Source organism: Bos javanicus, chromosome 20 (assembly GCF_032452875.1).
Source record: "Bos javanicus breed banteng chromosome 20, ARS-OSU_banteng_1.0, whole genome shotgun sequence".
Classification (NCBI taxonomy): Eukaryota; Metazoa; Chordata; class Mammalia; order Artiodactyla; family Bovidae; genus Bos; species Bos javanicus.
This window is the reverse complement of record NC_083887.1, coordinates 41,379,553-41,391,604: the sequence shown is the minus strand read 5'-3', so window position 1 is coordinate 41,391,604 and position 12,052 is coordinate 41,379,553. Positions and strand designations below refer to the sequence as shown.

General features: G+C 39.8%; 1 protein-coding gene across 7 annotated transcripts in view; it reads left to right on the top strand.

Moving 5' to 3' along the window:
• PDZD2 (PDZ domain containing 2) overlaps nt 1-4,776 on the top strand; it is a 254,700-nt gene extending 249,924 nt beyond the window's left edge. For all 7 annotated transcript variants that reach the window (XM_061393798.1, XM_061393797.1, XM_061393796.1 and 4 more), the window contains one exon: nt 1,942-4,776. In XM_061393798.1, the coding sequence (XP_061249782.1) occupies nt 1,942-2,123 (182 nt within the window). In that variant the 3' untranslated portion in view covers nt 2,124-4,776. The remainder of the gene's footprint in view (nt 1-1,941) is intronic.
• The last annotated feature ends 7,276 nt before the right edge of the window (nt 4,777-12,052 follow it).

Here is a 12,052-nt window from a genome sequence, read left to right as displayed (position 1 = left end):
AGGGAAGGATACTCAAACTAATATTAGTTATTGGGTGAAAATTATAACTACTAGGAATCATCTTTTTAAAATCAAGTTGGCCATAAATAAGAAATCTCATAATATGATATGTTGGCAAGATGTAGGGAAAGGAGAACACTCATACTTTTCTTTCAAAAGTGTATCTAATGGTACCTCTCTCTGGGGAAGAATTTGGCAGTGCTTGCTAAACTGGAAACTATGAAACAGTTTAAATTTCTGTCAGTAGCAAAATGATGAGTAAAATACATTACATCCATAAAAAGGAAAACTGTGCAGCAATTCAAGCAGCAAGTAGGATCTATATCCATTAACCGGGACCAGCTCAAAAACCATGCTGAACGAGAAAAACAGCTAGATGTGCATTCAGTCCTGTAAGCTACCAATGCGCAGTAACAACTGAAAGCCGCCTGAAAGTGTGCTACACAAAAACTATGCAAGACGTTTTTGGGGAAAAAGCATAAAACTATTCTAAAAGATACTTTCTTAAAACCTCAATGAATAGACACACCCTGATCAAATTAGAATTCTCTTTGGCCTCAGGTCACAGAAAACCCAAAACAACAATGGTTTAAACAAGAAGGTTTACTTCTCTCTCGTGTATAAGAAGTCCAAAAGCTGGCACAACCTCTGGTGTGCACAGCACTGAGGGGTTCATCAAGGACTTCATCTGCTTCATCTCATTAGATTCTTGTAAAAACCTAGTGAGGGAACAAGATAGGTTAACATCATTTTGCAGATGAGAAAAATGAAATTTTAAGAAACCTTAACCTGCTTGAAGTCACAGACTTGGGACCAAACCAATGTGACTGCCTACAGCCCCTAACTCACAGCCTTCTGTTGGTTGGAATCCACATATCCTTAGAGTCAGATGAACACCCAGAAAATTTATGGTTCCAGATAACCTGCTTGGGGCCTTTAGTTAATATTCCTACAACAGGAACTATGCCAACACGGTGTTGATTGGGTCTGTTAGACATCAGTGCTTTGAGACTTCCAAAAATGTGTATCTTGAGAAATCAATGATTAGGACTAACTCAGTCTCCTTGTTCTTTGTAGGCCTGGCATCGGTGAGGGCTCATCTCTTTTCCGATAACAGTATCTGTCATTAACAACATAAAGTGTTTTGTCCTCAAGTGGGTTGCATTTGAACTTCCTTTCTTCCGGCTATATTTTTATTATTTTGTCTTTATAATCAACTATCATTTCAAATAATAAAGATGATTTTCAAAAATCTAGGACAAAAAGATCTATCTGCTCAGTGTTTTGAGATCCAGTTAAACATTTGAGAAAATTCTTTTCAAACTTAGGTATTTTTCTCTTTCAATGTCCTTTCTTCCATGCATTTCTTCTTTAATATGATTGTTTTAGATGTTTATGTGCAAGAGTATATAGAAGGGGATGCAAACCCTGTCTTTTCCAAAGCTCATCAACTTGCCATAACAGAGCTTCATGTAGAAATATGTTAAGCTTTCTTAAGTAAAAAGTATCTCTGCGGGTCACTGATGAGTATATAATTCTCAGCATGTTGGATATATCAGCCAATATCTATTAAGAAGTAGAAGCTGAACTTGTTTTTTATTGGTCATTTGGATTTCTGGTGGGTTGATTATTGATCTGGAGATCTTTAGCCCAGCTGAACAGTAACCCCCATTCTATTTGTTGACTAAATACAATGAAAATATCTTCCCCTAGTCAGTTGATTATGTTTAAGGGAAGAGGGGTTACAGATTTGAATTTTTTTATGTGGCCACATTTCTTTTTCTAAGTATATGTTTTGTGTGTCTTAAGAAAAATTTCCGTCTAAGATTAAAGGCAGGCACATGGTTTAGAGATTTTTCTCGCTAAAGTTTTTAGTTTACTTGGAATTTATTCTAGATATTATGAAAGTTCCCTGCTATCATTCTGTATTTATTCTCACAGGTGGTGCAGCTGAGCAAGCAGGAACAATAGAAGCTGGAGATGAAATCCTTGCCATTAACGGGAAATCTCTAGTGGGGCTGATGCATTTCGATGCCTGGAATATCATGAAGGCTGTCCCAGAGGGACCTGTGCAGTTAGTAATTAGAAAGCACAGGAATTCTTCATGCAGTAAGCACTGGTAGTGGCACTAACAGTGCTTGTTACTTTTTTTTTTTTTTTAACCTGGAATCTCCTTTTCTCAATTCCTTTCTTCGGCAAATCAGAATGACTTCTCTAAACCATGGGCTCCTGAAACAACAGAGCAGCACTGGTGCAGGGAAGACTATCAAACTCCCCAGCTTTTTTTGCTCACACGTGAAGCAGCAGCCATGGAGCTGAAATCCTAAGCCTTCTGCCTGGATCACTTAGGCTGGGAGGGTCCACTTCGTTCCAGTGCCTGTCCCCTCCTGTCATGTTTCCTAATGGGGACACAGGATGTGGCATGCCCTTCTTTACTTGAAACATTTAGTGAGACCTCCAAATCCTTCCTCCCACCTATCCCAACATAGTCAATCCTGGCAATTAGGGATCTAACAAAGTCTGAGGGCAACACAGCTGTCACAACTAAAAGGACTAGTTTTATATAATTTTGTAAGTAAATGACAGAATGCTTTTAGGCACATTCAGTGGAAGGAGCTAAGGGTCTGTTATCCTGAGAAGAAAAACATGACCCTTGAACAAAGAGAATCAGTTATGACCTAATGGTTAGGTTGGCTCAGGAATTATCCAAAAATGAAAAAGCAAAATACAGAAAGTGGCATTTTAGTGAGTGTAATGTGCAACATATGGCTGCATAGTTTAATTGGTGGTTATTGATCACCATGAAGTATTGATCATGATCTAAAGTGTACGTCATAAGGCATTTTACAGGAATGCAGTTTGGATAAACTGTACTAAATAGCCATGAACTTCGCTGCTTAGAATGAGCAGAAAGTTCCAGCTCTGAAAGCACCTTACATCCAGTTTGAAACTTGTCTTGAATAAATGCTGAAATTCAAGACTGGTCAATGAAAGAGCAGGCAAAAATACCATTGTCACTGAGTTTCCATTTTTATATTTTACGTACTCTCCAACCACTAATTTAAGCTAAATTTTTAGAAATCAATTATCTTTTTTAGTATCCTTGGATTGTAATCCAAGTAGAGGAGCTTAAAATAATCCTTTTAGAGGACTTTTTTTTTTTTTTTTTAACTTTTTTCCCCTTTCTCAATAAGCTTAAGAAATGTAACATTTCTAACCATTGGATCAATTTTCCTGACCTTGACCTGAGTAATGACATAGCTCTGCAGTGACTGAAGTTTTTGCTCTTTTTGTTTTGCTGTTTTGCAAATTCTCTTTTGCCAAAAATGTTTCCCAGCAGAACACAGTTGTGACTCACGCTTGCTTGTGACACTCATTCCAGCTGCTCTTCCTTCTGAAGCACCAGCTTCTTTGTAGTAACTGTTTCCATTCGATGTTGCTGTTCCTGGTCACCAAAAGGGCCGGCCTCTCCTCGTACTGTACCTTTTCTTAACGATCCAGACCCTCATCAGCTTCATTTACTAAAATGTAATCAGAAGATGGAGAACGAGGGGGAGTCAGTCTTTCAAGGTAAAGGGGCAGAATTGGGTGGTCACAGGCCACATGCTCAGGTGGCACAAACCAGCTTACTGAGTGCTGAGAATACGGGTGAAGCTGCATACCTGCATGCATGGTGACGCCAAGGTTTTATGTGGGCGATTTCTTTAATTAACCTATTTCTGAGTGACTGATCCCAGTAAACCTCTGTGGTGCTGGCCCAGGGAGGTTCTCAGATGGGATTGAGTTATCTGGCTGGTGTGAGCCCAGATTCCTCATTTTTAAACAGGTTATACAAAAGGGAATGTAGTTCACGAGTTTGCTAGAAAGACCTGATTAATTTAGCTTCTACTTTTCACTACTACAGTTCCAGGTAGGATACTATAGGAAGTCAGTGCAAGGTGCATGCTAGATTGTTTTTAAGTCTCTGGGGTCAGATTTGTGGCTTCTGCTTTCTTGCCTAAATGAGAGATGATTTGAAGTCCACGCTGAAAATTTTTTGTCTCTACTCTTCTAGCTGTGCCTGCATAGAAATGCACAGTCCGTGTGACAGGAGCTTCTGAAGCAACGAAACAGTCTCTCCTTGAAAGAGTTCCTAACCCTCGTAACTAAAAAGTGTGAGGGTAGCCCTCTGGTTCACTGAACCATATTCAAGTCATCAGCTGTTTCTAGTGGACCTCACCAGAAGGCTCCCCTTGGAATTCGACAATTAGAATTTGAGGAAGCAAAAGCTAAACTTTGACCCTAAGATAGAAAGATATTTACTTGTTGTCAGTGTCCAAGGCATGACTTGTATTTCTAATTAGTCTAATAAATTCCCACACTTCCTGATGTGAACACTAATGGTATTGTCCTACTAAAACTTCCATTGTTTTGGTTTTTTTAGCTGGTCAGTCAGTCATCCAATAAGCTATGATGGTAATTTTGTTACAGTGTGTATATCGTAGTTGCAAGGATATACCGTGAAGGTTGAAGTAAGTTGGGTTTCATTTCTATCCTCCCATACACAGTTCATTTAATTTTAGGGTTGACTTAATTGGCACCACACCTGTTGTATGATATTATACATTATCCTTTATTTATGTAAAATAAAATGCCTTATATATTATGAAAGAGTAAGTGCAATAATACAAAATAGCCTGTACATTTTTAAAATGTTGTCGCCAAGTTATGTAAATCCACATCTCTATAAACAACCTTTTTAAAGTAATTTTAAGAAAATAAACACTGTTTACTACTTGTTTGTGTTTTTAGTTTTGCATCTATAGAATAACATTTTACAACATGAAGATAAATACGGATGACCTGAATGGGTAAGAGGAACAGGCAAAAGTCAAATCCCTCTTCTTCCGTGGTCACACCTAGGATATGACACACACTCAACTCCATTCCACCTCTGAAATCAATAAATCACACAGCTCACACCTTTACAACCTCCTGGAGCTTACTCCCCTGCTTCTCCTGGTACTGCTTCTTCAATTTCAACAGGCCTCTAATCCCTAGTGTGCACGCTAAGTCACTTCAGTTGTGACCAACTCTTTGTGACCCTATGGACTGTAGCCTGCCAGGCTCCTCTGGCCATGGGATTCTCCAGGTAAGGATACTGGAATGCACTGCCATGCCCTCCTCCAGGGGATCTTCCTAACCCAGGGATCAAACCCAGGTCTCCTACATTGCAGACAGATTCTTTACCACTGAGCCACCAGGCAGGGAAGCGCCACCTGGGAGGCCCCTAACCAACTGTCAGTTTTCTCACCTTCAGAAACCATTCCCCCTGCATTCCTTCTTCTCTGTTTAGACTACCCTATGGTAGAACACAACAATCTCCATCCAGCTCACTAGGTGCACAGTGCCTTCACCCAGGTTAATCCAGGATCCTTTCAACCAGCCAGCCTCTTGGTGCCTACGTGCCAATTCCTAGAGGAAAATCTCACAACTGAACAGTATGATGATGCTGCAAATCAGGGTTTCCAGCCTCAACTGGATGCTATTTGCAGTTGTTTTTCCTTGTTAGTTTTTTCTCTCCTTCACAATGAGTACATTATTCGTTTTTCCTAAAACCCTACCCATTTTCTACCCGCTCCCCAGAAATACTTGGGTGATCTAGGATCTTACTTTAGAGTGAAATTAAAAGCATCTACTTTATTTTAGGCGCTTTTGGTTTTCAGATGCAGACACCAAACTGGAGTAGCCCAAGGAAGCAGGCAAGATGGCATCTCACAGAAATCCCAGAATAGGACTCAGCATATGACCTGGCCTCAGTGACCGGAGGAACTCAGGGGTCACGGGTCCTCACTCAGTGCCCCCACTGGTAGGGTTCCACCGCTATTTGCAGATCTGCTTCTCATCCCTCCACCAGCTGGCAGCTGTATCCTCAGTTCTTCACACCATTTATTTAGAAACTGGTGAATGCTATTTTGTAATAATTTTGGCCCCACTCTGTATCACCGAATTGTGGACGTACAGGCTCCCTGCTGCCTGTCCAATTTTCCACATAGCCTCCAAAATCAGTCCACTGCTACACTTGGTAGAGCTTCTTCCTGGGGGAGAGTTTTAACACAGTATAGAAATAGCCACAAACCCATTCTATGAAAGTCGAAGGCTACACACCATGCACGATAAAGGGAGACCAAAATGACAATGAAACGGGATACAACTCTCTCTGAAGAAGAAAGAAAGGTTATGAAATGAGTTCTGAAGAATGTAAAGAATGTCAACAAAGCCTTTAACTTGAAGAAAGGGGATTACAGATGGTGAGCCCCAGAAAGGTCAGAAAGCACCCTGAATTGAAGCCATTTCCACTCCGCAGAATGGCAGGGAAGGGGAGGCTGAAGACGTTGAGTCTCATTTTGATTTTCCCAGGCACCCCGTGAGCCTCAGCGGGTCACAGGAGTTAACGGGGGAGGAATGGTCTGCTCTCAGGGGAGCCCCTACCACACAGGTTCCTGCAAGGAAAGGGCTCAACTGATCCACTCAGCCTCTGCTCGCCCAAGCCCATAAAGGCCACACCCTCCCTCTTGATCCCCTCAAAGCAGCTGAGGTAGCTCTGAATAAAGATTAAAATCAGCTGGTATCCAACTTTCTCATCCTAAGGGAGGAACTGAACAATGCTTAAACACAGAGCGCTGAAATACCAACTATTGACCAAATGTCAGGCTTCAATAGAACCCTCCCTCCTCCATTAAACAGCCTCTTATGAAAGAACCAGGAAAGTTGGAGGGAGGGTGTTAAAACTATGCAATAGGCAGATTAAAGAATGTAATTTGGAGGATTACCTTGGGAATCAGAAGAAAATTATAAACACAAACTGTTTTATATTCTCAATTCACTCAAAGAGAATGAGGCTACTAAGAAGCACAAGACCAAAAAAGAGAAGATCAAAGGAGATCTGGCAGAACTAAGAACATAAACTGAGTACCTTCACAAACCCAAAGTCATACAAGCAGCATCAAATCAACTTATATAAGTCAGTGACACTGAAGGTGAATTTAACTTGAAAAATGCTTAGAATACAATGAAAATGGACAAAAAATTTATAAATGTTAGCCAATAGACTCTAATTATAAAGTAATATAATAAATACCAAGTTTTAGTGATGTTAACTCAGGAATGCATGAATGATTTAAAATTAAGAAATTAATAAACAGTAGGACACACAAATCTTTTGAAAGACATTTTTTTTAAAGTCTGCTTCAAACTCTTAATGGAAAACTCCAGAATCATTCCCATTAGAGTCAGGAATACACACAAAAAGATGTCCACTGTTATTATTATTGAATAACAACATTCTGGGGCTCCCCAAGTAGCTCAAACAGTAAAGAGTCTGCCTGCAATGTGGGAGACCTGGGTTCAATCCCTGGGTTGAGAAGATCCCCTGGAAGAGGGCATGCCAACCCACTTCAGTATTCTTGCCTGGAAAATTCCAGGGACAGAGGAACCTGGTGGGCTACAGTCCATGGAGTCACAAAGAATTGAACACGACTGAGCAACACTATACTACTAACAACATTCTAGAGATACAAGCCAATACAATTAGACAGTTTTTTAAGAGGTATAAATAGTAGGAACAAAAATACACAGTTTGCATAGATGTATCTCAGTACATGTAAGCACAAACACATCAATTTAAAAACTATTAGAATTCAGCAAAATTGGCTACAAAAATCATCCAACAAAACATGACAAACAGCAATGAAACAACTGACAAAGGATTAATTTCCAAAATATACAAGCAGCTCATACAACTCAATACCAGAAAAACAAACAACCCAATCAAAAAGTGGGGAAGAGACCTAAACAGACATTTCTCCAAAGAAAACATACAGATGGCTAACGAACATGAAAAGATGCTCAATATCGCTTATTATTAGAAAAATGCAAATCAAAACTACAATGAGATATCACTTCACACCAGTCAGAATGGCCATCATCAAGAAGTCTACAAACAATGAATGCTGGAGAGGGTGTGGAGAAAAGGGAACCCTCTTGCACTTTTGGTGGAAATTTAAATTGATACAGCCACTATGGAAGACGGTATGGAGATTATTAAAAAAACTAGGAATAAAACCACCATATGACCTAGCAACCCCACTCCGAGGCATATACCCTGAGGAAACCAAAATTGAAAATGACACATGTATCCCAATGTTCATTGCAGCACTATTTACAATAGCTAGACCATGGAAGCAACCTAGATGTCCATCAACAGATGAACGGATAAAAGTGGTATATACACATAATGGAATATTAGTCATAAAAAGGAACACATTTGAGTCAGCCCTAATGAGGTGGATGAACCTAGAGCCTATTATACAGAGTGAAGTAAGTCAGAAAGAGAAACAAATATTATTAACGCACATATATGAAATCTAGAAAGATGGTACCAAAGAACTTATTTGCAGGGCAGCAATGGAGAAACAGACATAGAGAACAGACTTATGGACGTGGGGGTGGGGGGGAGGAGGAGAGGGTGAGATGTATGGAGAGAGTAACATGGAAACTTAAATTACCATATGTAACACAGATAGCCAATGGGAATTTGCTGTATGTCTCTGGGAACTCAAACAGGAGCTCTGTACCAACCTAGGGAGTGGGACAGGGAGAGAGATGAGAGGGAGGTTCAAGAAGGAGGTGACAAACGTATACCTATGGCTGATTCATGCTGAGGTGTGACAGAAAACAACAAAATTGTGTAAAGCAATTATCTTTTAATTTAAAAATAAAAAAGCATAATAACTTCAGCACTAGCCCTATTTACACCACCATCAGAAAGCTACTATAATTAAAACAGTCTCCTCTTCCAAAGACAGCCAAACCACTGGAATAAAGATCATGTGCAAGGAAAGAACAGGACATGTGACAGCCCCAAGCTACACACCCCAGCCCCGCACCCTAACCCATGATCAACAGGGAAGCTCAGAGGACCAGCTGGATAATGGCCCCTGAAACTTGACTAGTTTTTTCACTTTCAAAAATGATCAGCCTGGGATGTCCCTGGTGGTCTAGTGGCTAAGACTCCACGCTCCCAGTGTAGGGAGCCTGAGTTCAAACCCTGGCAAGGAAACTAGACCCCACATACGGCAACTAACAGTTTGTATGATGCAACTAAAGATCCCTTGTGTTGGGCAAATAAATAAACTACAATTTTTAAAAAACTGATTAGCCAATGCCCCATACTGAGGAGAAACTACTGGGAACAGATCAAAATTGAATAGAAAAAGAATAGAGAAAAAAAAAAGAAGGTCCAGACAAAGGCGGGTAGAGTAGCAGAACCAGATCTCAGAAAGCAAGCTGCCATGTTTCTTTAAGTTGAAGAGAGAAGGAAGTCTAGACAATAAACACAGAAAAGCTATGCTGTCCTGCATCTCCCTTCTAAAATAGGCAAAGTAAAATATAAATATGGGTAATAGAAAATAATCTAGGTCAAATCCCATACAAAGTTATCATAAGAAAAGAAAAAGCATTAGGAGCCAATATAATCCCTACAGCTAAACAAAGGCACACCAGAAAGACATACCTAGGGAACCAATGAAAAATATCTCACAATAAGTTAAAATACATCACGGAAATGACACAAAACATGAATGAAAGATATCAACAGAAATTAGAAAAATTCAGAAACTGGTTATTAAAACTTGGGAAAAAATTAATTTCAGAAAAGACCAGAAGAATCATTCACAGTGAATAAATAAGATGTCTTAAGAGAAACAAGATAAAAAGGGTGAAACATTTAAAGGTTAAGTAATAAAGAACGCAAGCAGGGATTTCCCTGGTGGTCTGGTGGTTAAGACTCTGTGCTTCCAAGGCAGGGGGTGCAGGTTCGATCACTCATCAGGGAACTAAGATCTCACGTGTTACTCAGCCAAAAAATAAAAATAGAAATTAAAAAAAAAAAAACAAGCAACATGACCCAGAAAAAAGTAGGAATCTCCAAAGAAGAAAGCCTAAACAAGGGAGTAAAACAATTACTAAAACTTTAATCTACCTGAATTTAAGAGTAAAAAAAGATTTGATGCTATGTATTGAGAGAACACACCATGTACTTGCAAATACTGATCCAGAATAACTAACACTAAAACATACTGTAGTAATATTACCAGCAAAATATCAAGGGGGAAAAGATCCTGTGGGCTTTCGGCAAAAAGAACAAGGCATTCATGAGAGAAAAAGAAAATCATGTTACAACCAGACACGGACAATGACGCTTTATGCCAAAAAGAACATACTTAAGATACTAAAAAAAAAAAAAAACTGTGCCTCAACCATTTTATCCAAAGTGACTTTCAAATAAAAGGCTACAGATAAACTGTCATCAGCATACAAAAACCCAGAGTATACTATTCTCACAAGCCCTTCCAGAAGAATCTACTAACAAAAGAGCAAGACAAGCAAGATGACTGGATAGACATAAGGAATGGTGGTGAGCATTAAGAATGTATTTACTTGAAGACTTAAGAGTTAAAAGGGAGAGATTAGTGTATATAATGACTATGTTCTTACAAAACAGATACAGCATAACTACAAAAAGTAGAGGCACTGAACTGTACACTTAAGTATGACTGAAATGGTAAATTTTATGCTACAGGTATTTTACCACAATAAAAAAGGAAAACATAAAGCTGTCCACAAGTTTACATTGATATTTGTGATTGAAAATTTAGTTCAGTCACTCAGCTGTGTCCGACTCTTTGCAACCCCATGAACTGCAGCACACCAGGCCTCCCTGTCCATCACCAACTCCCAGAGTCCACCCAAATCCAAGTCCATTGTGTCGGTGATGCCATCCAACCATCTCATTCTCTGCCGTCCCCTTCTCCTCCTGCCCTCAATCTTTCCCAACATCAGGGTCTTTTAAAATGAGTCAGCTCTTTGCATCAGGTGGCCCAAGTATTGGAGTTTCAGCTTCAACATCAGTCCTTCCAATGAACACCCAGGACTGGTCTCCTTTAGGATGGACTGGTTGGATCTCCTTGCAGTCCAAGAGACTCTCAAGAGTCTTCTCCAACACCACAGCTCAAAAGCATCAATTCTTCGGCATTCAGCTTTCTTTATAGTCCAACTCTCACATCCATACATGACCACTGGAAAAACCATAGCCTTGACTAGATGGACCTTTGTTGGCAAAGTAATGTCTCTGCTTTTTAATATGCTATCTAGGTTGGTCATAACTTTCCTTCCAAGGAGTAAGCATCTTTTAATTTCAAGGCTGCAGTCACCCTCTGCAGTGATTTTGGAGCCCAAGAAAATAAAGTCTCACTGTTTCCATTGTTTCCCCATGTATTTGCCATGAAGTGATGAGACCAGATGCCATGATCTTTGTTTTTTGAATGTTTTAAAAGCCAGCTTTTTCACTGTCCTCTTTCATCAAGAGGGTCTTTACTCTTCACTTTCTGCCGTAAGTGTGGTGTCATCTGCATATTTGTTACTGATATTTCTCCTGCAATCTTGAGTCCAGCCTGTGCTTCATCCAGCCCGGCATTTCTCATGTTGTACTCTGCATTTAAGTTACATAAACAGGGTGACAATACACATCCCTGACATACTCCTTTCCCGATTTGAAACTAGTCTGTTGTTCCATGTCTAGATCTGTTGTTTCTTGACCTGCATACAGATTTCTAAGGTGGTCTGGTATTCCCATCTCTTGGAAGAATTTTCCACAGTTTGTTGTTATCTACATAGTCAAAGGTTTTGGCGTAATTAATAAAGCAGAAGTAGATGTTTTTCTGGAACTCTCTTGCTTTTACCATGATCCAACAGATGTTGACAATTTGATCTCTGGTTCCTCTGCCTTTTCTAAAACCAGCTTGAACATATGGAAGTTCACGGGTCACGTACTGTGAAGCCTCACTTGGAGAATTTTGAACATTACTTGGCTAGTGTGTGAGATGCGTGCAATTGTGTGGTAGTTTGAACATTCTTTGGCATTGCCCTTCTTTGGAATTGGAATGAAAACTGACCTTTTCCAAATTTGCTGACAAAACGTGGTCCACTGGAAAAGGGAATGGCAAATACCTTC